Source organism: Ictidomys tridecemlineatus, chromosome 11, assembly GCF_052094955.1.
Source record: "Ictidomys tridecemlineatus isolate mIctTri1 chromosome 11, mIctTri1.hap1, whole genome shotgun sequence".
Taxonomy (NCBI): domain Eukaryota; kingdom Metazoa; phylum Chordata; class Mammalia; order Rodentia; family Sciuridae; genus Ictidomys; species Ictidomys tridecemlineatus.
This window is the reverse complement of record NC_135487.1, coordinates 2273362-2299121: the sequence shown is the minus strand read 5'-3', so window position 1 is coordinate 2299121 and position 25760 is coordinate 2273362. Positions and strand designations below refer to the sequence as shown.

Here is a 25760-nt window from a genome sequence, read left to right as displayed (position 1 = left end):
AGAATGAGAGCAACAATTTGAGCCTCACAAGGATCACGTGCCTGGACGGCAACCACTTAGGTGGGGTGGGCAGCTCAGTGCCTTTTGATCACCTGCCACAAAGCCTTGGTTATGGAAAGTCCTGGAAACATCGCTGGTTTGGGCACCTCCAAGCTGGGTGGGAAGACAGGAGGAGGATGAGAGGCACCCCTGGTAAGAGCTAGAGGCCCACGGCTGGATGAGTGGTGGCACCGGGCTCTGCCCCTTGCTCACAGGGCCCCGTCCCAGTTCTTATCCTTCAGACCCAGTGAAGTGAGGAGGGCAGAGCCGGGAACCAGCGCCTGCCTCTGACAAACCCGCAGCCCCGGCTTCACTGAACCAGAAAGAAGAGGCCGCGGTCCCTGCCTTTGGCTCTGGATCCTCCAGCCTGGTCTCGAAGCACCCTGCGCGCCAGCGTGGAAAGTGGGACTGACCCCGAGCAGCCTGCTCTATTTTCGGAGCTGACCTGATTTACGTAAGGATCTGGACAGCTCCTCTTATCCCGTAATTATGCACCGGGTCATTTATTACTGTCACTGATGATGGATCTCCCAACAGCAGCAACGTGCACACGCTGCACCCTGTCCCCAGAGCTGTGCAGACGCCGCCCAGGCTCCTGCCAAGGCTTTGCAGTGCACTGGCTGCCGGGGAAGCCGTGCCCACTCCCACATCACCGCTGACCGCGTTCCCCAAGAGGGAAGCACCGCGCACCTGTACACACCCAGCTCCCCGCCAGACGGCAGAGAAGCCTGCAACCACGCTTGCCTCATCTGCCAACTGTCAACTCAGGGACCCGCAGACAAGCACTCAGCCAGCCCTGCACCCCTGACCCCCCCGACTCCCCTAGTGGGAACAGCTTGCAAAAACACAGCCATTGATACAATCAGGTCATTGACAGGCAGGCGGTAAAGGTGACATCTCCACAGCCACAAAAGTCCCTCCTGTTACCCCACCTTGGTATCCCTAGAAACCACTGTTCTATTCTCATTCCTAGGACTCTGCCACTCCAGTGCTGTGGGAGCACCACGCCGTCTGCCCCCTTTGGGATGGCTCCTTTCCCACTGGGCGTGGTCCCTGGAGGTCCGTGCAGACAGGCTGTTGGGTGCACCAGTGACCCTCGTTCTTACCATGGAGCACTCGTGGGCCAGGGCACCAGGGGAGCCGCCACAGACTCTTTTACTCTTCCGGGCAGCCGGAGCACCTTCCTTCCCCACCAGCACCATCTAGTTCCTCTGTTCCCTGCTGGAACTTGGTGGTCAGGCGGGTTTTGCTCCTGCCCTCCAGTTCCTTTCACTAGTGGCCAGTGGAGCCCAGCATCTTCCCACCACTCTTTGCAATCTGAGTGCCTCCTCTGTGGAACATCCTTCTGATTTCTCTCCTCCATGAAGAGCCCTTCATACATCCCCGATGCTACTCTGCATCAGATGTGCGGTTCAGAAATACCTCCTGCTCCGTGCGTTGCCTTCTCAACTGAGGAGTCCTCCATAAGGTGCATTTCATTCTGAGGAGGTCCAGTTTATCAATTTTTCCATCAATGGATATTGTTTTGGGTGTCAAGTCTAGAAACTCTTTTCCTGAAGAATTCTTCCTGTTTTCTGAAAGTTTATGGCTGTATATTTTGCACTGGATTCTAGGATCTGTTCTGAGTTAATTTCTGAAAAAAGCATGGGACTCAAGGTGCATTTGATTTTCTTTTTGGTGACGGATGTCTGGTAGCTCCGGTGCCCTTTGTTGAAAAGGACACCTCTTCCCCACTGATCTGGCACATTTAGTTGAGCACCCTTGCAGGGTCCCCTTCTGCCTGCTCTGGTCCACAGACCTCTGCTCCTTCACTGCTGAACGCCGTCCCACCTCCTGCTGCTCCACAGGTCTCACAATCCGCTGTTCTTGTCCCTTTGCCTCTACCTATGAGTCTTAGGATGATCTTTCTTCTATGTATGAAGTTCTTGCTGAGATTTTGCTGTAAGAATGGCCTTAAATTCTCCTGCAGTTAGACAAGCAACATCCTGGGTGTGACGCATCCTCCAATCCATGAACATGGTATGTCTTTCCATCGACTTACAATCTTAGATTTCTTTTATCAACTTTGTGTCATTTTCAGCATAAAAAAAGAAACTCAGGGTAGCTTTTGTTGGTTTCTTGCTACCACCAAGCATTTCATCTGGGCAGCTATAAATGACATTTGTTACAGGCTGCATCCGGCATGTCTGCCAGAGGCCCCCAGGTTGGCGCTGTCGGGAGGAGGTGGAGCCTTTAGACAGTGGGGCCTGCTGGGAGGAAGTGAGGTCCCTGGGGGCATGGCCTTGAAGGGGACCCAGGGACTCTGCCTCTCCTTGCTCTGTGGCTTCCCAGCTGCCGTGCCCGGAGCATCTCCTCTGCCACACCATCTGCCGTGGTGCATGGTGCTTCCCAGGCCCCAGCAGCACTGGGCAGAGGCCTCCGAAGCCATGAGTCAGAATAATGTCCTCCATTCAGGCTGATTCGTCCAAAGCTGAATCTTTGGTGTTAGTTTCTGATTTTCCTGCTTGTTGACGGAAACACAACTGATCTTGTACAATTAGCTTGTGCTCTGTGACCTGTGGAACCGCTGGCCAGGGTTTTGCTGAGACATGGTACAGTCCTTCCATTGCCCAGGTGGGCAGCTGCATTTTTCTGCTGGCCCTCGTCCCTCAGTGTTCCTGTATCACACTGGTTAGGAAGTTGTCCTGGTCTCCTGGTAAATAAGCCGTTTCTCATGACGAAGAATGGAGTGTGAGCAACAGGTCTGACAGGGGTCCCCCGTGGGGTTGAGGACGCGCCTGTTCCTACTGCACTGAGGGGTGCCGTCGCGAGCACAGGTCGGCCGTGGTCAGTGCCTTCTCTGGGCCAACCGATGTGGCTCCCTAACTCTCTCTGTAGATGTTTGACATGGCAGACAGCACTGACTGATTTCCCAGCGTCAAACCATCCTTGTATTCATGGGATGAACCCCACGTGGCCACGGCGTGGACTTCTCTTGGCATATCGCTGAGTTCTATGTACTAATATTTTATTAAACACTCTTTGCCTATTTTCACAAACAATATTGCTGTGCTGCTCTGTGGTTTGATGTTCCTTGTGCTTTGGTTGGGCTTTGATTTCAAAGTGATGCCAGTTTCATCGAATGAGTTGAAGGCATTAATGTTTAATGGCATCTCCTGGTGCCAGGCTCTACCCATGGGGATTTTCCCCTCCTTCAGCCTAAACATCTTCCAAAACCAGGCCTTCCAGGAAACAGTGTGAACGCACCCCACAGCCCCCGCACACCATGGCTCCTCCGCCAGCACGGAGCCCTTTGGAGATCCTGCTCCTGGAGCAGCTGGTACCTGAAGCCTTCCTGGCCCTTCAGGATGACAGACAGCAGGATCCATGTGTCATTCAGAGAAAGTCTTCACATCAGCCCTTGCTGTCAGAAGCGGCTTGGTTTGATGCTGTCACAAGGTTCCATAAGTTCAAATCCCAGGATCTCGGTGGGAATCTGCCCTGCTTAACCCAGTTGGTGCATTCAAAATAATGTAAATCAGATCAATATGGAAGCTATCTCAGACCTTAGAGAGCTTCTGTTTAAATCAGATACAGCTCCAAATGGGGGATTTTTCCTTCAATACAAATTACTGGTACCTAAGGAAGGGCGACCATGGGGGATCACATGGTCCCCACAGCAGAGGCCCTGGGAACCCATGCTCACTCAGCCCACCGTTGAAACGCCACCTCCTGGGGGCAGTGCCTGGCAGCAAGCTACCCATCTGGTGGGCCATACCAACTCACCATGACAGCCCACTGTCCTACCCAGCCCTGGCCAGCCTGGCGGGACCAGGTGCCCCTCTGGTCCTAACCACGCCTCCTGCCACGATTCTTGGTTCAGATTCACAGAAGGAGCACTGCAAGTTTGCAACGCAACCCTGTGAGGGCCGGGAGATTTGAAGAACTGGTGGTTCACTTGGCGACAGGGTCCCTGGTCATGTCTGCACCGATACCTAGGACCCCAGCTCCTCACACGACGTGCTCACCTGCACCCCACACACTCACACACAACACACGGGCACACTCACACGTACACAAAAGTGCCCGACCAAGTTCCTGGCGCAGGCTCTCAGGAGCTGACATTCAAACCAGGCCTCTGTGCCCCTTTGCCACGTCTCCTCCTCCTGGAGGCCCCACACGGGAGTCTCTGGGCCTCTGTGACGTGCTGGGTGCAGGGGACAGGACCAAGCTGAGCCTGTGCAGATGAAGCTCAGGGACCCTGGGACGTCTGACCCCTGGGGCATCCACTCAGGAACTGCAGGGTGCAGGCCCAGTGCTGCCTGGGATGCCCAGGGGAGCACACGTGCCCTCTGAGAGGCCAGCTCTCCTTTGGCAGCCAGCCCAGCCTCTGACCCACCTTTGCACCTGCTGGTCTCACCGTCAGCCACCTGACCCCTCCCCCCTGACTTCGGGAAGCCTATTGCACTGAGCAGTCTTCCACCCCCCACCCCAGGATCCTGCGGCTATGCTCGTTACACACTGGTGGGAGAGGTGCCCAGAGGGTGCAAAGGCTCAGCTGGCACAGTTTTCTGGGCCTCAGGCCACAAAGATAGCAGCCACAGCTCCCCTTGCTGTGCTGCTCTGGTGCTGGCACACCCTGGATAGCACGGGTGCTCAGACACCCCAGCGGGTAAGGAAGGAAGCTGCCCTGGTGGCCTCCAGAGCCCACGCTGGACAGGGACAGTGCTGAAGGCAGACACTTGGGGGTGTCTCGAGAAATCACTGGTCCTAAAGACACCGCTTCTGGGTTTCCCTCGGAAACGTCTGAACTGACCCGACAGTCACCAGTCCCGCGTGGCAATCAGGAAACCGGAAACGCAGATGTATTCTAAGAATAAGTCACACACCTGATCCCAAGGCAGCGAGGGACAGCGTACCCTCAAGCCCATTAACACCGTTTCTCCTGGGTTCACATCGAAATGACCACAGTTGGGTGGGACTGGGTTAGATTAGACACATTTCCAATCTTTTCCATCTGTTTACTCATGCAGCTCCTGAGAGTTGGGAAGCACCGACGTGACTTGTGTCTCTGTCTGCAGGGAGTGCTGGTCTCTCCCCGGGGAGGAAGACTGTCCCCTCCCTGAGGGCAGAGACCGGCTGGCCCGTGCGTCTGCTGAGGATGGTGGGTGCCCCCACCCGAGCACCGAGGAAGAACGTAGGGGAGGATGAGGCTGAGAGCAGAGGCCAGTCCCCAGGACAGGGGACACGGAGGGCAGCCGCTTGTCCAAAGTGACTTCTGAGGCTCCTGCGGGGCCCGGAAGGGGGCAGTTCAGAGTAAAACCCGAGCAGGTCGGACACACACACCCAGCGCTCCCTGCCCAGGATGGAGGCCGAGGCCTCTCTCTCGGAGGCACCTGACCTGCCTCCAACCCCTTTCCCCAGGGGAGCGACTGCTCCAGTCCCCACCAGGGCTGCAGGCAGGGTCTTCCGCCCCCTCTGCCACGGCCAGCAGCAGCTCTGCTCCCTCACCCACAGCCAGGTCTGCACCGCACCCCCCCACCCCCGTTCCCGCCCACGGCACCCCCTCCCTCCAGGCAGCTGAAGGTCTGACACTGTCACTCCTCCTGAACTGACAATGACGGCAGAGCTGAGGGCATGGTTTCTCCTGAGCACCTCTGTACTCTCATCGTGACAAAATCCTCGAGCCCCAGGAGCCGTCGCTGTGGGTAGGATTGAGAGCACGGAGCAGGGAGCCAGGCTGAAGAGCCAGCCTCTATCTGGGGCAGGAGAGCACCCAAGCCTGAGGCTGCGAGCACGTTCCTGGATCTCCGTGCGCAGCCGGGCACAACCCGTGACTCGATGAAACAGGGGCACTGTGCCACGGCGACACACTTTCCGTCCACAGACACCCCAGCGTCTCCTGTGCCAGACCCTCCACGGCACTGCCCACAGGGACGCTCGGCCGGGACCCTGCGCTCTGCTCCAGGGCAGAACAGGAGCCTTGCACCGAGGTCCTGCGCGTTCCCAACCAACACAGCCCCTGCTCCTCACAGCCAGGTTCACGTTCCTGCTGCTGCTGCCGCAGCGGCGGCCCCTTCGAGCTGCCCCAGAGGTCACAGGCCAGCAGAGTCAGGGGGCAGTGTGACTTCCCTAGGACAATGGGCAGCAGAGCCCCAGGAGCCACACGGCTCAGGGAACTGCCCACAGGGCTGGCAAAGACGGGAAGGCAGACAGGTGGGGTCCCGCCGGCCCCCCTCCTGGGCCTGTACCAAGGGAAAGCACCATGAACAGTTGAAGTCCAGGGAGCAGACCACACAAGGGCAGTCTAGGGTGAGCTCAGAAGGCGCAGGACACAGGATCTGAAGCACCGGAGAATTCAGCTTTGAGCCACCAGACTTTTGGGGGATGGATAAAGAAACCAAGTTGGTCTGGAGATGCAGCTCGTAGTAGAGAGCTGGCTGCAAACGTGCCAGGCCCCGGATTCCATCCCCAGACCACAGGGGAAAAAAGAAAAAAGAAGGTGCGGCCTTTTCCAGAGCTCCCCCCCTGGACACAGACGCAGACGGCCCTGGCTCCTCTCTCTGGGCCTCCCGTCCAGCTGTCGGAACTCCTAGGTCCTCTGCAGACACACGACTTGGGGCACACTGTGCTCCCCTGGGGCTCCTCTGGTTTTACTGTGAATATTCACCAACTTTAAGATCCCAGGGACCAATGGTAGGATCCTGGTCCTGGCATCTGTCATCGGAGGAGCTCTTGGCCAGCAGGTGGGGGAGGGGTGGCACAGCGCTCAGGCTACTTCTCTGTGCCTGCCTGTCCCAGTTAACTCGGGCCATCCACAATCAGGCAGGTGCCAAGCTCCCCAGCAGCAGGACAGGCCCCGTCTTCGCCTGAGTCCTGGAGGGGCTTTGGGGATCTGGCACTGAAGCAGCACCCACCACCCCTGGTTGGTTATGGTGGGGTTCAGGTCGTGGCCCTGACGAGGGGTAGCAGCTGCCCTCCTCCACCTGGGTCTGGCCCCAGCCCCGACAGGGATGGAATCCAGAGGGCCCAGGGCACCCTGAAGGCCTGACTCTGCCATGGGCACACTCCGGCCCGACTTGCTGCTCGCAGCAGATTAACTGAGAGTTAATCTGAGTTATGTAACCACCGCTCCCCACTCGGTGGCCTCATGAGTCACCAGCCCCTTTGAATTCCTGGAAGGGGTCTCCCAGGAACAAAGAGCAGGGTCAGGCGCACCCTGTTTGTCTGCTCTGGCCCCAGCGAGCCCCTGCTCCCGCCTCCCCCTCCTGTCTGACTGGCACTGGGCAGGAGCAGCCCTCTCAAGCCAGACTTCAAACGTGGAAATCTAGATCAAGGATATATTTGGCTTTCCAAGCTAATCTTTACATCAATTTGGTCTCTACTGACTTGTAACCCTTTGAAGAAAACTTGGCAGCTCCGTATTTAAAGCAGATGACTCCAACGCCACCCCCGGGAGGAGCCCTGGCGCTCCGGGCTCCGTGCAGACTGCAGCTGAGCTCTGGGCCCACCCACCTCATGGGGACCCAGGGAGCAGCCTTCTTCCACACCCTCCAGGCGTCCGGTGGGCTCCCACCCAGGCTCAGGGGCACAGGGCGCAGGGGGCACAGAGCCACATCTTCCACATGCCTTGTTTGTGTCAGAGACAGAGGCTGGGACCAGGGTGATGTGTCTGGGGTGGAGCACGGCCATCCCCAGAGCCACCCCTGCCAGAAGGCTGAGGCACACAGAGGGGAAAGCAAGCTGATCCCTCTCCAGGGACCCACAGACAGACGCCCCAGGGAGGCGCAGAGCTGTCTCAGCTCAGCTCCTGTGCTGCCTGGCCTGCTTCGCTCTCCAATGCACAGAGGCAAAGGAAGAGGTGATTAAAATAAATAGACAACAGAGACCAGAGACAGCTGGGAGGGGTCCACCCCCGGCTCCCCAGCAGGACCGCAGATCCCCAACAAGGGCAGAGCTTAAGGTGGACGGACTCATGTTGCTGAAGATTTGAGCTGCCTCCTAAATTTGTGATTTATTCGAGCATTATTATCCCTGATGGGTATCACAGAGGCTGACACTACACAGATTCCAGTGGCAATCAATTTAGTAGCAGCAGCTGGAAGTCGGCACCAGCCAGGATTCACCGGGAGCGCGGCGCTGTGGACAGAGCGTTGGACTCCATCCGTTGGGCTGTTCAGCTCCAGCTGCTGGGGGACTTTAGTCAGGGACAGTGTGAGCCAGCTCCGCGGGTCCCTGCGGGAGGCCCGGGCACATGACAGCAGGCACACTGAGGACTTGAGGAACCGAATGATGTGGTTAGACATGCCCTGGGCCCAGAGAGAAAGGGGCAGTGGAGCCTCGGGGGTGAGAAGAGACGAGTAACCCCGAGGCACACAGCCTGGGAGTGAGCACGGGCCCTCTGCAAGGGGTCGCAGTCCTGAGCAGGCTGGGATGGACGTGGGAAGCTCCACTTGCCACCAGGCAGCCAAACTCAGAAGTCGGGGCAGCCTGCTGAGTAAGCACACCCTCCGGGCTGCTGCTCCAGGGTCTCCTTCAAGGGCTGCCCTTCTCTGTGCTGGGAAGTAGCTTTGCATTTGGATGCAATTAGCACCACCACCACCAAAAAAAAAAAAAAAAAAAAAAAAACAACCAGAAAAGTAGATCGATTAGACTCCATCTGCTTCTCTCTCCTAAAAAGTCAAGGCTCCAAGTACAGCTCAGCTCCAACACAAAAGGAAATAACCAAGCCCAGACTTCGCCTTGGAGCTGAGAAGCCCCTCCCCCAGGTTAAAGGAGACTCTTCCCGGCAGAGCTTGCACTGTCTTCTGTGGCCTCCATGGGAGGTTCAGCCTCTACCTGTCCGAACCAGCCTCCAAGCTCGGTAGCAAGATGCCCAGTGCTCACCTGGGGAGCCAGGCAGCAAACCTGCAAGCAGAGGACCAGGGCTTTCTGGAAAGGAAAAGTGCACCTCCAGATCGTGAGCAAGAAACCCTTGTTCCCAGCCCCTGTGCCTCCAGAGAGATGTGCAGCCACCAGACCCCCTGGCTCAGGCCTCTCACCCTAGCCAGGAGTCGGCACTAGCAAATATGACCGAGAGCTCTGCCATCAAGATCGCAGAGAGGTGACGGCTCATCCGTAGAGGCACATTTACAGAATATCTCCCGTGCTCACATCGATGGGGAAAAACTAAAGGTCATACTTCAAAATCACCAACAGAACTATTTCTGAAAGCAAAACCTCAGGAAGCTCTTAGGTGGGGATGCTGTAAAGGAATTGTTTTAGAGAATTTTGAATCAAAAGAGAGGTTTCTGTGCATAATATTTGTTCTCCTCTTCCCTTATCAAAATGTATTCATCTTTCAATCTAGTAACTTAGCAATAAAAAAAAAAAAAAGCCTGAGCCTGTTCAAGTAAGTTGCCATCAGCAACCTAGTGGCAGGAGGCAGCTCCGGAAGCATTCAGGAGCTAAAGGCGACTGCCGAGCAGGGTGGAGAACTGTTTGGTCATTCACCAGGCCCATGGGGTCTGGCAGAGACCCGGGACAATCCAGAGCTGAAGCGCATACTGCGGGCTGGCAGGGCACCTGGATCCGGGTCATCTGGGCAAAGCTGTCCTTGCTCCCTTTTGCCGACACCCCAAGCCCAAACCTTATCTAGCCCAAGCACACCAATCAGTTGATCCAGGCCCAGCAACAACCAACACCCCACAGGATCAGCTTCATGATTAACCTCTTAAATCCCACAGCCACAATCAAGTCCCGTGGACAGGCAAAGGGATGCCAATGAGAACATTTTGACAATTTTCATGAGATGTGTTAAACAGCATTTACCCCTGCGTGCCAAATCGACTCATAAATCAAGGGTAGCTAGAAAACCCTTGGCAGGCTAGTCCCCTTTCCATTTCTCAAAATCAGGACGCGCACTCGTCCTCCCTCCCTTTGCCCCACTCCCCCCAGCTTCACGCCAGGTGGGGGCGGCGGAGGCAGCCTGTTCTAGCAACTGCTGACCCCCTTCAGCCCCATCGCGGGAGCGCAGTGCATCCCAGTGGACAAACTCGAGAACCGCAAGCAGGTTTTCTCCGCCTCCACCTTAAGTCCTCTTGGCTCTGGGCTCCAGCCCGGACCCCAAAGCACCAGCTCTGCAGGACACCCTGGCCGGAGCCAGAGGGGTAGAAGGTAGCTCTAAAGGGGACAAGTGCGTTCTGGTTGGCCCTGGGGCCCCCAAAGCAGGGGCCGATGGAGTCAGAGTACCCGGGTGGGTGGGCAAAGTTTGCTGAGAAGGGTCCTTCTGAAAGCTCCCGCCACAGTGTCTGGGCTAGAACCCTGTTTGAGCGGGCCCTGGAGTCGGGGACACAGACCAGCACCCTGGCTCACCCACGCGGAGTGTGTGCATGTGAGTGGTTCGGCAGGCTGCCTGCTGTTGCTCCCCCAGAGCCCGGGGCTCTCCAGTCTCAGTTGCCGGCCAGCTGTGTGCGACAGTCCGCCCGGAGGTCACCCAAACACAGCTGGGTCGTCAGCTGGGATCCTAGGAGGCTCCGGTTCAGTCCCGGGCCCAGAGGAAGAGAGAAGGGCGGGTGGAGCGGCTGGTTCAGCTTTCCTCCGACTCCGCCTGCAGCGCTCTCCCTGGGAGCCAGGAGCGCTGGCTTTCCCTAGAAGCCCCGATTCCTGCGCCCGCCGCCGCGCCCAGCAGCCCATGCCTCGCCCTGGGCTCCGGAGAGGAGGCGCGCTGGGGCGGCCGGCCAGGACACTGCGCTGCTGGCGCCGGCAACTGCGGGCGCGCCCGGCCAGCTCCGCTGCCCAGGTTGTTGGGGCGAACGCCGCTGCCCCGACCCCGGGACACAAGGGACCTAGGAAAACCGGCCGCTCCCTGCGGGGCCGCGGGGCTCTGGTCTCCAAGCGGCCGCCCTACCGCACCGGTGCGCCCAGCTAGCCGCTTTCGGGAAGCGCGGGGTGGGGGGGTATCTCTTTATTTGCAACATTGAGGAAAGCGCCGCTTCAGCCCAGCCCGTCACCCACGCACCCACACGCACCGTGTTGTCAGCCGGGTCGCTCACCTGAGTCCTAAAAGCTGTTGAATCCACATGGTCACGTTTCGGGGAGCAGAGCCTCAGACCTTGCTCGCCCCGGCCATCTGCGCGGCGCCCGCGCCCGCTCGCTTCAGTCGCGGTCCCGTGGCGCCGGTCTCCGGCTCTCGGTCCGCCGCCGCCCGCCGCCCGCCGCCCGCCGGCCGCGGGGCGCACAGCGAGTCAGAGCGCGGCCGCGCGGGGCTCCATGCCGGCCGGCGCGCCGCCGCCGTTGGGGCGCATGGCTCAAGCGGGCCGGCCCGCGGGGACGCACATCCTCTGGCCGGGGCGCGGGGCTGTGGCCCCCTCCAGGGGCGACACAGCGAAGGTGGCGGCGAGGCGGGGCGCGTTCCGGTGCTGTAGCTGCGAAGCGAGAGTCTGAAAAGGCGCGGCTTCGCCCTCCCGGGCGGCGGGGAAGAGGCCGGCGGCCCCGCCGCGAGCGGTACGAGTCTCGCGGTGCGCGGCTTTGCCTCCAGCCGGAGCCCGGCGCCGAAGAGTCGGCGTTGCCCGCTGATTTGGACGACTGTCACTCGGGCGGACGCGAGTCCGCTCACTCGCCTCAGGGTCAGGGGGCTCGGTCCAGGGCTCCGCCGCCGACCGGCGCTGCTCAAGTTGCCCGGGAGCTCCGTCTGAGCGCTCGCTCTGCAGACGGCCGCGGCCCGGAGGCTGGCAAGAGGCGGGCAAGGGAGGCGCGGAGCGAGGGCGCCGTGGAGCGCGGGGCGTGGGGACGCGCGGCGGCGGCGCCGCGCGGAGGAGGCGCGCGGGGATCCCGGGGCCCCGCCGCCCGCGCCCACCGCGCCCTCCGCAGAGCCGCCTGCGCCGCTCGGCCGCCTCCCTCGCGCGTCTGCCTCTCCGCGCGCTCGCCCCCGCCTCCTCGAGCCGGTCCCAACTCCGCCCGCCCGGCCGGGCTCACGTCACCCGCCTTCCCCGCCCCTCGAACGGGAGCCCGAGCCCCTGGCCGGCCCCGGCTCTAGTTCACCACCACGCCTCGCTGTAGCGCTGCTCGCCGCGGGGGTCTGTGCCCAGCCTGGGCGACTCTGCCGGGGGGCCTGGGTCTCCCCCGTTCCCATCCCCGGCCTTGTCCCGGTCCCCACCTTGGAAAGGCTCGAGAGAGGCCGCAGGCTCCGATTGGACCGCCTGGCGCCGCCGGATGGTGTTGCCACGGTAACCGGATGGCATGCGAAGCAGTTAGAGGTTCCGACCCGGTTACGAGTACGCCCAGTGGACTCAGAGCGCTGATTTGGGGAGGGGGCGTCCTCGAGGGAGGACTGACGGGCGCGTGGAGCGGGGGCTGTGCGAAAAGTTTCCTCCCGCGGGAGCTGACCGAGCGAGCTCTGCGCAGAAGGCTGCCGAGGAGGCTGGGTTGGGTCCTGCTAGCGATTCGTTCTAGGGCTGCATGTGCCGCCGACTCGCTGAGTTCCTGGTTGGAGCTTTAGTGTTTCTGACCCGATTATCCAACAGTCCCTGGGCAGCCCTCCTGGCTCTCCAGCATCTGCTGCCTGGCCAGGCCCCAACTCTGGAGCCACCAAGAGTTCCAGGGAACCTGGGCCTCCTTGACTCTCCACCAGTTCCTTCCCCACCCCAGGGCTTCCTCGGTGTCTACCCCAGGGAGCTGTATCTGCAAGAGTGTGAGTAGAGGCTGACAGCTTCTGAGGGTCCCTTCTGTCAGAGATAACCGTCCATGGAAGGCCGGATCTGCCAGCTCCTCGAACTGTTTGGACAGAGCCTACTTCCAACTCTCCATGTTGCTGGGCGAAATACAAAATCAGGAGTCTCAGAAATCAAGGCTGAGCAACGTCACATGCAGTAGAGGAGAAGCCAGACCAGGACCACAAGGAGAGTCTAGCTAGGGCCTCCCCCTGCGCTCCCGCACCCAGGAGGGATCGGTCAGCACACCCTGCTTTGCAGGTGAGGCCTCCCTGGGAGGGGCAGCCGGTGGGCAGGCAGAGCCAGGCCAGCTGGGCTGGGACTTGCCATATCCCAGGAGGCCTCTCACCCAGAGGCTTCCAGCCTGCATCCAGCCGGAAGGAGGGACCCACCTGCTGCCCTACCAAGATTTCCAGGAAGTGGCGGGTGACCCTGAAGCATGCTGGGAGGAGCCTGGACATGGGTAGACCAGGTGCACATTTACTGACTGGAGTCCTAGGTCCATTATCTTCACCTCCCAGACCCTCAGTCTCCCCGTCTGTAAGATGGTTTCCTATTTCCTTCGACATAGGGATTTTTGCAGGACTGAAGGAGTTGACCTCCCACACAGTGTGACTGTTGTGGTCTGTGTGCCAGTCACCCCAGACAGACAGCGGTGAGTCAGCACTTTGTGTGCCCAGATCTCCCGGGTCTTCTTCCCCCAGAACCCTCATCTGAAGGGATTCTATTAAGCGGCCAGGGAGACAAGGAGGTCCTGCCAAGAACAAGCTGGACCCAGGGGCACCAGCAGAGGCTCCGTGTCCGCACTGCTGCCACCTAGCGGTGGCAGAAGCCGGGTGCTGCACTGACAGGCCTTTCCTGCAGCTGGAATATGGTCCCGGAAGAGCGGGGCTTGACAGTCTGGGGCCAGCTGGGCTGGGGGAGGGCAGGCTTGACTGGGTCTGTGCTGGGCACCCCGTCCACAGCCTCATGGAAGCTGCTAGCCTGTTTCAGAACATTTTAAGTGCACAGATTACAACACACAAGATCATAGACACTGACATCAAAATGCATTATCAAAAGATCAGCCTAGCGGGCGGGGTGCAGCTCAGGGGTGTGTGTGTGCACAGCATGCGAGAGAGGCCCTGGGTTCCATCCCCAGCAGGGCCCAGGAAGATTAAGGGCACACACTTGCGGAGGGCAGTGAGCTTTCCTCTTTATTAATGCATTAAATAAGCAATTGGCAGATCCCCAAATACCACAGTTTTGATGTCAAGATGAGTGGAGATATCTGCAGGTCCTCCAGGTAGTATCGTGTGGAGATGGCCGTGGTTGCGAGGTCAGACTGTCACAAGTACTGTCCCGCCACTGTCATCTGTCACTCACACTTAGGGAAGGACATGGTCGAGTTCACTGAGGTTAGCAAAAATAAAGATGCTGTTATCCCCCAAACAAGCTTAAACAGGCCCCTTGAATTCCACGCCCAGGTCCTGGGGGTCCCCGGAATAAGAAGATGAAGTGTTTTTCTGGGACCAACAACAGGGACAAGTGGCGGCAGGAGTCACCAGGGGATGGCAGCGAGGAACGACCGCACCGTGGCTGGCGGCTCCTCCACTGCTGGACAGGTGGGGAGGACTGGCTGGACCTTCCCAAGGTGGCTCTCGGCCAGCTGTCCTCGAGGCAGTGCCCACCGACTCGATGACCACATGGCCATTTGTTTTACATATTGTGAAATGAAAAACACCACCTGGGGCGATGCGTCCCCATGCACACGCACACGCTTGCTCCCTCTCGACGCACATGCACACCACACGCCTTCACACGCACGCATGCGCCCTTGATCACACCCACCCGCTTCCACGGGCACAAAGGCCAGCTGCTCAGAGGACCCGGCGTGCCGGGCAGCCTGCAGCTCCGCTGGCCCGTCTGGCTGGCCGTGCCCACCTGGGAGACATCACGCCAGGCCCACCGTCCACCGTGGCAGGGTGGGCCGGTCGCCTCATCTCTGGCCTTCCTATTTTCTCGACAAAGGAGCTGGCCGGCCCCGCGGGAGGCCCTCCCCGAGGCTCTCCGAGGCCATTTACCTAATGGCCTTCACAGACTCGACTATTTTTAAAACCCATCCAAAGCCAAATTGAGCTGCCATTGTTCATTTTTCTCCCAAGGAGGTAAATGTGGCTTAAGCATGACGTTTGATTAAGTAGCAGAGTTTGGGGTTTTAAATGGGAGGGAAGTGCTGATTAAAATTATTACGAGTTTCTCTACAGCCTCTGCGCGGACGTCTCCCTGGCCTCTCCTGCTTGCTTTCCCTCCCGGGAGGCTGCTGCTGGGGGCTTGGGGGCCTGCCCTTGGCTGGGTCACAGGTGAGAGCCAGGAGCTGAGAGCCCCCGCAGAAAGCAGCCAACTAGGACGACCACCCCACAACCCAGGGCCACCCGAGGGGCCCACGCCAGGCCCTGCGACCTGCCGGAGTCCACCTGGGGGAGAGGGAGGCCCAGGGGCCACTGCTGGCTCTGGGTGGCGGTGGACTCCCACGCAGCAGGTAGGAGGGCTACCCGAGGACTCCTTCTGGCCCTGGCCGCAGGGAGGTTCTCCTTTCCAGGCTTTCCCAGGTCAGGGTTGAGGGGCGAAGAGGAGGAGGACCCATCCACCTGGCGAAGTCGGGGGCACAATTTGAAAGTGGTTCTCTGGCCCCAGGTGGCCTGCTGGGGAGGTGCTGGGCAGGAAGCTGGAGGGAGAGAGGACGTCCCAGCAGAGGCCGGGCAGAGGAAGGCAGGGAAGCCCAGTCGGGGGGGGGGGGGCGGAGGAATCCCAAGGAGGGGCCACAGGGACTTTCTCATACCTGTGACAAGGACCCAGATCTAGGGCTCCTGCTGGAGTTACGGGTCTGTCCACTTCACAGTCTTCCAGGACTTCAACTTCCCTGTGCTACAGCAGTGGGGGCGGGGTCTCGGCCGTGGACAGCAGCAGGGGACAACAGCAGTGGTAGAAGGCTCCAAGAGGGACTAGGATATGTGACCAGGCAGGAAGGCCGAGGGGGGAAGGGCCCCCTGGAGCTGGGGACAGCAGGGAGGTGGACTGCACACCGTTCTCGGTTGGGCTCTGGGCAGATATTAGGCTATAAGTGGCGGTGAGCATCCATGGCCTTCACTCCACTGTGACGTCCACTGGGAGTGGAGGGGGGCATAGGCACTCTGGCACTGACCCAGATGAGGGCCTGGAGGAAAGACCCCTAAGAGGACCCCTGGGAACAGGCGTGACCTGTCAGAGGAGGGCGGAGAGGAGGCCAAGGGGCCTGGCTGGCTCTCAGCAGAGGGTGAGGGAGGCCCACAGGGTCCGGAGACCCTCGGCTGCAGGCAGAAAAGGCAGAGTGTGCCCAGAGTCTACACTATCCATCTCTCCTGGATCAGCTCAGGAACCACACGGGGCAGCAAGGACTGGATTATGTTGTATCAACAAACACGCCCAGAGCCGGGCGGCATCGCTCAGCCAGGCCCGTGGCGTGGGCATGGCAACAGCCATCGACAGCCCGTCGGCCTTGCCCTCGGTGTCTTGGTCTGAGCCGGAGCTTCCTGGCTGAACACTGGGTCACTCACACAGCCAAGGACAGGCGTCAGGAGATGGCCCTGCTGGGAGGGGTGTGCCACTGCTGCACATCTCGGTGGCCAAAGCAAGTCACTTGGCCAAGCAGTGCTGGTGGGTGAGGAAGGAAACCTTGCCCCGGGTGGGACAGGCAGCTCTGGGGACAGCCGTGCTGGCTTCATGCTCCCCAACGCCAGCAACTCGCAGCAGAATCTGTCTTCTCCCGGAGCCGCTCAGCCTGGGATCTGTGGGAGAGAGGTTCTCCTCAGGGGCTGAGCTGAGACCTTCTTCTGCCTGCAGCCCCGACAGAGACCAAAGCTGGGGGATTCCAGAGCAGAGCTCACCTCTGCCCAGGTGCCTGCCTGCCATGCAGGAGAGAGAGGCAGACGGTCAGGGCAGTGGGCGTGGGGTGAGTGGTCCACCTCTAGCTCCGAGATGGCCAGCACTGTGCTTCTATCTAGGGAGGAAGCTGAGACCAGTCAGGAAAAGACCATCACCATCCTCATCTCCACCACCATTGTCCTGTCTCCTCCATCATCACCACCACCATCACCTCCATCACCACCATCACCACCACCATCATCCTCACCTCCATTAATACTCTCACCTCCATCACCACCACTATGAATTATCCTCACCCCCCAATCTCCATCACAATCACTATTCTCACCTTCATCACCACCTCCATCACTACCACTATCCATCATTATCATCATCACCATCATCACCACCACCATCACCTCCATTACCCTCATGCCCATCACCATTATCGTCCTCACCTCCATCACTACCAGTGTCCATCACCACCACCAACATCCCCATTACCCTCACTTCCATCAACACTACCATGCTCACCTCTATCATGTCCATCACTACCACCACATCCTCACCTCCATCACCACCACTATCATCACCACCACCTTCACCTCCATCACCACCACAATTACCACTATCCTCACCTCCATCACCACCTTCATCACCACCACCACCACCCCCGTTAGCCTCACCTTCATCAACACTACTATCCTCACTTCTGTCATGTCCATCACTACCACCACATCCTCACCTCCATCAGCTCCATTATCACCATCACCACTACCCTTACCTCCATCACCACCACCATAACCCTCTCCTCCATTATCACTTTCACCTCCATCACCAGCACTATCAATTATCCTCACCACTCTCATCTCCGTTACCATCACCATCCTCACCTCCATCACCACTTTCATCACTACCACTATCCATCACTATCACCAACACCACTATCACCACCACCATCACCCCCATTACTCTCACCTCCACCAACACCACCATCCTCACCTCTATCGCCTCCATCACCACCACCACATCCTCACCTCCATCCCTACCACCACATCCTCACCTCCGTCACCACCACCACATCCTCACCTCCATCACTACCACCAACACCACTATCACCACCACCATCACCCCCATTACCCTCACCTCCACCAACACCACCATCCTCACCTCTATCACCTCCACCACTACCACCATATTCTCACCTCCGTCACCACCACCACATTCTCACCTCCATCACTACCACCACATCCTCACCTCCATCACTACCACCACCATCCTCACCTCCGTCACCACCACCATCACCACATCCTCACCTCCGTCACCACCACCATCACCACCACCCTCACCTCCGTCACCACCACCACATCCTCACCTCCGTCACCACCACCACATCCTCACCTCCATCACCACCCCCATCATCCTTACCCACATCATCATTATCATCACCATCATCATTTTCTCACCTTCCACTGGAGCCCAGACCATGTGGAGAGGACTGTTGTCCACGCACCAGCAAGCAGCTGCCCCTCCACAGCCCCTTCTGGGCCAGTAATTCTCAAACCCCATCTTCCCAAGCAGGGGCACTGGTGGCATCCGGGCTGTTTGCTGCCAATCTAGAGAGTAATGGAGTGGAAAAGCCACTTCCTCTAACGATGCCTTGTCTGCGCCTCTATCCTCAGGCTGGAAGAGGCTTCCGGAACATGCTGAGGAGGAGGGGGATGTGTCACCGACTGATGCAGGACAGACATGGCCCAGTGCCTGGTGAGGTCTGCGGTTCGGCCCAGTCCCTGAGTCAGTCTTCGGGGCGAGGTGTGCGTGTGTGGTCTTGCTCAGCCTCCGCAGGGGCCAGAGGGCTTTGCAGTGACATCCCCGCTGGGTCTAATGTTCCAAATGTTTGTCACCAATACAGCGGGCTCTGGAGCGGAGGGTGGCCATGCCCACAGGGCCAGCAACAGTCGCTTTTCCTGGACTGAGAGCCATCCCAGGGGTCAGAGTGGAACCTTGTGTTGGGGTGGGTGGAGCTAGGCGGGGCCTGGCTGCCTGCCAACGATCGATCGGTGTGGCTGAGGGACCGCCTGCTGATGTGCAAGAGGGCTGTCCAGGTCTCTTGGCGGGAAAGAGACTGTGGTGGGGTCAGCTGTGGCCTGGCTGGGGTCATGGCCTCTTTAGGTGCACCGTGGAGGACACCCCAGGGACAAGCACCTCCCACCCCACTCACACCCTGCTCCTGAGTCTGTCACAGAGTGGGACCCTGATGGCAGTGTGTGCCCAGGGCAGGGCCAGCCACTCTGCCAGCTGCTGGGTGGGGGCTCCCCGGTGCTCGGTTCAGCTGGCCCAGGTTCACCTTGGACGTGGGCTCATTCACCCCTCCTGGCACACACTGCCACCGCAGTGCGACACCTCCTCCTTGCCAACAAGACTGGTGGGGACACCGCGTGGTAAATGGACCCACGGAAGGCTCTGCTTTTCCGGAGCAGCTATGGCCAACGGTGGTAAGCTGAGGTGGCTTGGAGGGACATCTGGCAAACTCTGAAGGAGGGGCTGAACCTCTGGCTCACACTTTTACCTTCTTCGCCCTCCCAAGCCCTACCTGGGATGCAGAGGGGAGGCAGGCGATGGAGCAACGAGACCATCACCATGAGGTGGCAGGTCTGCGAGGGAAGTGGTGTGTCGAGAGAGCGTGAGCTGCAGGACAGGGAGGTCAGGGCCCTGTGACGTCGTGAGTGTCCGCATGGCCCCGGGTCCTCACCGGGATTGCCTTGGACAAGACAAGCACGCCTCTCCCTGGTTCCAGTGCCACTCATTCCAGGTTCCCGTGACTTTGGGCAAATGACATCCCGACTTGACTGGCACCGTGAGGCCGGCCTCAAAGACCGTGGGAATCTGGACGCAGCCCTGAGCTTCGTCAGGCCTTGGAGGGTTCTGGGCAGGGCTGTCCCCACGCCCAAGGTGTTATGGTCCGAGGGAAGATGGGCAGGTTGGGATCAAAAGTCTGAACGGGAGATGCCCCTCGGCGCTGCGCTGCCCCTGAGGTCCCCATGGTCCCCCGCCTGCCTCTCCGAGCTCCACGCCCACTCCTGGCAGTTTCCACATCGGGCAGGAATTCCAGGTCCCCCCCCACCCCCCCACCCTCATCTTCAGGGAAACTTCCCTGAAGGAGGAGGTCAATGCTGAGTGCCGCGGGGCTGTGGCACCTGGCCTGGGGGCACCTGAGGAGGCCCAGGAGAGGGCAGGGAGCCCCCAGGTCTGAGCAGATTGTAGAAACTCACTCAGGCCACGGCTCCCGAAGGAGTGGCGGGTCCCCTTATTCAGGGGACATGAAGCAAGGAGAGCGATTGGGACACTCCCCTCTGCCTCCCCTCCCCTCCCCCAGAGCAGCCGAGCTGAAGGACAGGAGAGGTCAGCACAGGTGTTTGTCCCCAGCAAAAGCAGCTCACAGCATCGGGGAGAGTTGGTGCCACTTGTGTGTTGGGGGTGGGAACGAAGCGAGTCCCCCGTCCTGTCCCACTGCTTACCAGCTGCCATCTCAGAGGGCCACCTCACGGGCCACGATTCCCTCCGGGAAGCGGGAGGAAATCACTGCTGCCCCTGGTCGCCCTGGGAAGGGTCCAGGACACCCTGGGAAGCCCGAGTCCCCGCCACGTCTCTGCAGACTTGAGATCTTCTCCAGGTGACTCCGATGCCTCACGCACGGTCCAGGTCTCCTAAGGAGCTGGCGGCCATGCTGTCAGGAGAGGCCTCGGCACGTGCTCAGTCCACAGCTGGGCGAGTCTGACAAGGGCCAGCCTTGGTGGGGAAGGCCCCCGTCAAGGAACTGTGGCCCTCTCCTGTCACCCTGGCTGACAGGCAGCACCCAGGGACACACCCAGATGGGACAGTGCTTGGCATCCTGTGCCTGGATGCCAGGTCTGACCGCTGCTGGAGCAGGCCAGGGTCACGCAGCTTCGGCCACACAGTGCCTCAGGTGATGGCCCGTCTGGGACGACCCCGGGGGAGGCTCTGGTCACCCTGGACAAGCTGCCTGGGGCTGCTGCCTCCCTTGGCTCTCATAACATCCCTCTATGGCCCGTAGGTCTGCAGTGACCCTGTGTTTTGGAGGTGGTCCGTGTTGGGAGCTTGGTCCTGGGGTGGCTCTGTGGCCCCTGGAACCCAAGAAGCAGAGTCTGGTGAGAGGTCACCGGGGAGGCCGGCTTGGAGGGGTCAGGAGCTCTGGCGGGCCCCCCGTTCTCTGGCTTCCTGTCTCACCCTGTGCTGTCCCCACACACAAGTTCCATCCATGACACTGTCCACTGCAGGTGGATGGGGTCAAGGTGGCCCTCGCCGGAGCTGGCCCCCTGCTGTTTGGACGTTTGGCCTCTGAACCTGGAGCAGTGTAAACCTCTCTTCCCCACAACACGGGGCCTCGGGCGTGGCACGTGGAGATGCAGAACAGACGGACACGGGCCACCTGGGCTCTCTGAGGCCACTGTAACTCAGTCCCCTGGGGCGGCCCGGCCAGCGGCTGCTTATCTTCTCCCAGACCTGGGGGCTGGGGGCCCAGGAGCAGGCCTGGCAGGTGCGCTCCTCCGCAGCCCTGACCTTGGCATCCAGGTGGCCTCTTCTCAGGGGACCTCGGTGGTCTGGCCTCTGCAGGGGACTCCAGTGTGTCCTCCTCTGGTGACGAGGCCACGCCCTGCCCATGAGGGCCCTGCCCTTCCTTCAGCCTGGGTCATCTCCTCAGGGACCCTGTCTCCAGGTGCAGTCCAGAGCCCAGGGCTTCACGGACGGAAGTCAGGGAGCGTGAGTGCGGTCCAGAGCCCTGACCCGTCCACCACGCTCTGCTGCAGCGAAGCCTCAGCACCACAGAGATTCCAGCCACAGGGGTCTGAAGCCGAGTGAGAGCCACAGGAGACTTGCCCTCCTGTTGACCAGAGCCGGGAGGTGGACACCACCAGAGTGTCCACAGGTGGGTGGCCGGGTGGGCCGCACGTGGTCCCTGCCTGTGGTGGAGGGTTATCCGACCCAGGCTGCGGCGTGGATAGACTTGAAGACTCAATGAGCGACCGAAACCAGACAGAAGCTGCAGGTGATGACGTGGTCACGGCCACCCGAACCCAGGGGGTTGGCAGGGACGGGGGAGGTGGCTGGGGGACAGCGGGGGGTAGTAGGTACAGCTTCTCTTGGCAGTGATTTCCATGGTTGGCTTTGGTGCCGGCCACACCTAACTGTGGATGGAAAGTCTGCTCCGTGTGTTGAATGGCGTGTCTAACGGGGAATCACAGAGAGTGGGTCAGACTCCATGAGGCTGCAGGGAATCACGCAGGTGTGGAGACCCCCACGCCCGGGAGACGAGCCCGGATTCCAGCAGCACCGCTCCACTGTGGCCGACCTGGAGGAGGGCCACGCGGTCCTGTGATGCAGAGCCAGGCAGGGCACGGCCATCGTCCCAAAGCCACCACGCCACTCAGCCGCTCCCAGCTACGTGCACGAGGGAGGCCGAGTGTTCTCCACGTCCTTCCACCCGGATGACACATGGCAGAAGGTTGAAGGAAGCAGCATAGAGGAGCCCAGAGCCCCGCACGGCTTCTTTCCAATTTGGAAATGTTATTTTCAATAAAAACTGTCATTTGAGAACATGGATAAAAAACAGAAGAAGAAGGAACAAGCGGAGCCTCCCAGGCTGGGCACGGGCTGGGGCGAAGCGGGCAGGCCTCGGGCCCCCGGCCAGCTGCAAAAGGCGGACGAGCACTTGTGACGGTGACGGCGATGGTGTTAGCACAAGCTGATCCCATCAAACTAGCCACTGTATGGGGCCACCAACCCCCTGGCGCCCGGTGAAGCGGGAATATCACCATCCTGGGAGCCAGAGCCGGCTGCTGCTGTCCAGACGCTGCCCTTGAGAGGCCCGGGCAGGAGGCACAGCCTCTTGCCTCCACGGCTCTGGCCTGTGTCCTCCTCGGGGGCAGGTCCTGGGCAGGATGTGGAGCTGGTGCCAAGGCTTTCTCGGTGGCTGTGGAGGGGACATCCGCCCCGTTCTCATGCTTCCTGATGGGCGCCCAGAGCTGAGGCGCAGGTCTCGGGGCTGGTTAGGGATGCGCCGGCCCCTCCCAGGGACACCTGGAGCACCTCTGAGGGTGGCCAGAGGTGCGGCAGGGCCCAGCCAGTGGGGTCGGATCTGGATCCTGATACTCAGGAGCAGTGGCCTTGGGCCAGGGACGCCTCCTCTTCTGATTCAGGTCGGGCAGGACGCATCCCCGTGGGGTGGGAGTTACAGCCCCCGCGGCCTCCTGCCCTGCTGCTCAGGAGGAGGCCAGCATTGCCCCGTGGGGGCCTCTGAACCCTGTACGGCCATGGGGTGGGGCCCCGAGGGACTGAGGGTCCCCATCACTGGGAGCGCACCATGCTGGGGAGGCTGTGACCCGGGGTTCACCTGCCAACACCTGAACACTGAGGGCTGAGGCTCATCGCAGTCACAGCTGACCCAGTGCTGGGGACCGAGGGGAGGACAGGGTGACCAATCAGCAAAGCTGGAAAGACAGTGATCCCCGGAGGAGAGTGTGAAGTGGGACCCCGCCTCGCACCGCCGGCAGCCGCGGAGCGCCCTCAGACCGCAGGCCCTGCCCAGGGGACAGGTCCTGAACTAACCACACTGGGCACTGACAGAAGAGGAAAGCCGGTATGTCGGCCGCAGTAAGACTGATGTCAGAGTCCCTTCCAGAGAGGGAAGACAGGCCACAGCTCGGGAGGTGGCCCCAACACAGAATGGAGGAGCAGCGGCCCCGAGGGCCAGGAGACCCCCAAGGAGCAGCCCACAGAAGCTCAGGAGCAGGCACTGCACGGGGGACCCCAGGCCCGCATGTGATCAGGTGGAGTGGAGCACAGCCGGATCGCAGGCACCGAGACAGACGGCCTGCAGCACGGGATTCCTTACCTAATAAAAGCTGCACAGGAAACAAGATCCCGCGTGTGCTTGGGCATCCCAGGGACACCAGGCCACCACTTTTAAGGAAGGAGAGAGAAGCACAGAATCCCGGGAAGTGTGGAGGGGCCTGCAAGTGGCCGCTCTGGGCGTGGAGTGCCCGGACTCCTGGGAGGGCCCCATGCTTCACAGCAGCAGTGACGGCAGTCACAAAGAGGGACAGGCATGGGTGGTAGGCCCCCCAACCAGAGGAAAGCTTAATGACACTGAGCAGTCAAGGTCGGCAGAAGGAGGAACGCGGAAGGAGGGGTGCGGGGCTGCAGGGCGCGCGGGGCTGCCGGGTCGCGGTCCCCTCATCTGCATTCCCTCCGCGCCCTGAGCCGAGGCAGCACCATGTAGAGAGCCCCCGGCTGCAGGTAAAGGTCACGCTGTCCTCCCATGTAGCGACTCCGTGTGAGGGTTTTCTGAAGCTCAGGAACCCCGGTGTGCTGCAGTGCACCCCTCGCTAACCAGAGCCCAAGCCAGGCCCTCCGGCTCAGGAAGGGGCTTCCCCAGGGCAAGGAGGCCACAGACAGCTGCCCACGCGGCCACGGCACCCGGTCAGGCATTCGCAGAGCTTCCTGCAGGCCCGTCTTTTCCCCTTTGTTCAGCACCCAGACTCCTGGGAAACCCCAGGTCATTCTGCCACCCTGAGCCCGCCCCAGACGGGAAGGGGCGGAGGCGGGGCACTGAGGGTCCCTGGTGAGCGCACAGGAGGGCGAGCGCAGCCCGTCCCACCCCTCCTCCCGGCCTCTCCTTGCTCTGGGTTCCCCCTTATTTCCTGCAGCTCGGCCAGGACGGTCCTCTGAGGTGGGCATCTGGCGATCCCCTCCCGGCCAGCCTGCCCAGCAGCTTCCCGCGCGCCCAGCGAGAAGTGGAAGCCGACCTTCAGCAGCGGGGGGAGGACGCAGCCCGGGGCCAGGCCTGGTGGCGGGGGCCCACGGCTCTTTCCACACTTACCACTTGTCCTCCAAGGAGGGCTCCCGCAGTGGGGCAGACAGGGTGACCGCCTCCCAAGAACAGCAGCGTGGAATGGACACGCGGGCCAGCCCCAAGATGGTCCTGGGCGTCCTGGGTCCCAGGGCCACTGCTGCCGGGACCCTGCAGAGCTCCGGCCAGGCCTGCAGAAGGCCCCGGTGGGAGGTGAGGGGCAGGAGAAGGCTCCTCCGCACCAGGCCCCAGGTCCCCCGAGGTCGCGGTCACTGCCGTCATTCCTGCCTGCCCCCCGGGGTTTCAAGAAGGGTTCTCCCGGGGACACACTGCTCCCTGGGACCAAGAGCTCGCAGACTCCGCGTGGAGGAGACTGGGTTCTGCCCAGTGGTTAATGGGCCCTGGACGCCCTGGAGAAGGGATGTGTCGTTAAGTGGGGGCCAGACCCTGAGGCCAGAGGCTCAGCAGGAGGGGGACCGTGGGTGTCCACACTTCTGAGATCCTGGGGCCACTCTGCCCCCCTCATGCCCGCCCTCTGCACAGGGCAGCAGGATCAGTCGAAAGTCCCAGGCAAAGTGGCTCTGCTGAAACAAGCTTTGCCAGACTGCTGGGCCCAGACGTTGCTTGCTCCTGAGATTGCAGCTGTGTGTCCTTGGGCAAATTACTTAACCTTTCTGAGCCTCAATTTCCCCTCCATAAAAGGGAGTTACTATAGTTTTCAGCTCTTGTGTGCTCTACCATGCGGATTGTCACAGGCCTGCCCCGGAATAGCGTTGGCACACAGCGGTCACATGATAACTGACAACGGCCAGGCACAGTGTGGTGATGTCATTCCTTGGTGAAAATCTGACCTGGCCTGGCCCTTCTCTGCCGCCCTCATCCCCTCCTCATGGACCTGCACTCGGTGCACCTCGTCCCCAGCTCTGTCCTCGTCCCCACCTCTGCCATTGCCCTGCACACTTGTCATGGGTCCTACACGGCCCAGGGTCCCTGCCCTCACTCGCTCTGGGCCCTGTGCTGGCCATGTCCCCCTGAGCTGGCCAGGTCCCTCTCGGGAGCTCTCCCTCCTTGCTCTCACGTCCTTGGCCAGAGTGGCCTGGTCCTCTGGGTCTCCTGCCCGCACCCCCCGCCCAGAAGTCTCGCCTTCCCTGTGCTGCCCTCCTGGGTCTCCCCCACCCCCCTCCTCCCCCTCCCCCTTCTCCTCCCTCCCCCTTCCTCCCCCGCCCCCTGCCCCCTCCCCCACCCTCTGCTCTCCATCCCCCTCCCCTTCCTCCCCCCATGCCCCTCCCCCCGTTCTCCAT

At 60.7% G+C, this 25760-nt stretch overlaps 2 protein-coding genes and 1 long non-coding RNA gene across 9 annotated transcripts in view; 1 reads left to right on the top strand and 2 right to left on the bottom strand.

The window, feature by feature from the left end:
• Ajap1 (adherens junctions associated protein 1) overlaps window positions 1–11336 on the bottom strand; it is a 100102-nt gene extending 88766 nt beyond the window's left edge. Inside the window, exon 1 of one of the 2 annotated variants that reach the window (XM_078025081.1) lies at window positions 11052–11336. In XM_078025081.1, the coding sequence (XP_077881207.1) occupies window positions 11052–11080 (29 nt within the window). In that variant the 5' untranslated portion in view covers window positions 11081–11336. The other variant, XM_078025082.1, reaches the window with a different exon arrangement.
• LOC144367836 (uncharacterized) lies at window positions 8014–9575 on the bottom strand. Its single transcript, XR_013427340.1, has 2 exons — window positions 8651–9575; window positions 8014–8294 (listed from the first exon to the last, which is right to left on the bottom strand). It is a non-coding gene; the product is annotated as an uncharacterized LOC144367836 (long non-coding RNA).
• A 352-nt stretch (window positions 11337–11688) lies between the features above and the next one.
• On the top strand, window positions 11689–25625 carry LOC144367835 (uncharacterized). Of its 6 annotated transcripts, none has more exons than XM_078025084.1 (7): window positions 11689–12968; window positions 13279–13362; window positions 14174–15228; window positions 16569–19084; window positions 19177–20556; window positions 20665–21657; window positions 21759–25625. In XM_078025084.1, the coding sequence occupies exon 4, from the start codon at window positions 17116–17118 to the stop codon at window positions 18142–18144; it is 1029 nt and encodes a 342-aa protein (XP_077881210.1). In that variant the 5' UTR covers window positions 11689–12968; window positions 13279–13362; window positions 14174–15228; window positions 16569–17115; the 3' UTR covers window positions 18145–19084; window positions 19177–20556; window positions 20665–21657; window positions 21759–25625. The 6 variants fall into 6 exon arrangements, 5 of the variants coding, with proteins under 5 accessions (XP_077881210.1, XP_077881211.1, XP_077881209.1 ...); XM_078025085.1 differs by having other exon boundaries at window positions 11689–13362; window positions 19177–19292; window positions 19402–20556; XM_078025083.1 differs by having other exon boundaries at window positions 11689–13362; window positions 20665–20758; window positions 20888–21657.
• Window positions 25626–25760: the final 135 nt, after the last annotated feature.

Excerpts from the sequence above, each read along its gene's own strand:
- LOC144367835 (XM_078025084.1), top strand. The coding sequence starts at position 17,116 with ATGCTCACCTCTATCATGTCCATCACTACCACCACATCCTCACCTCCA.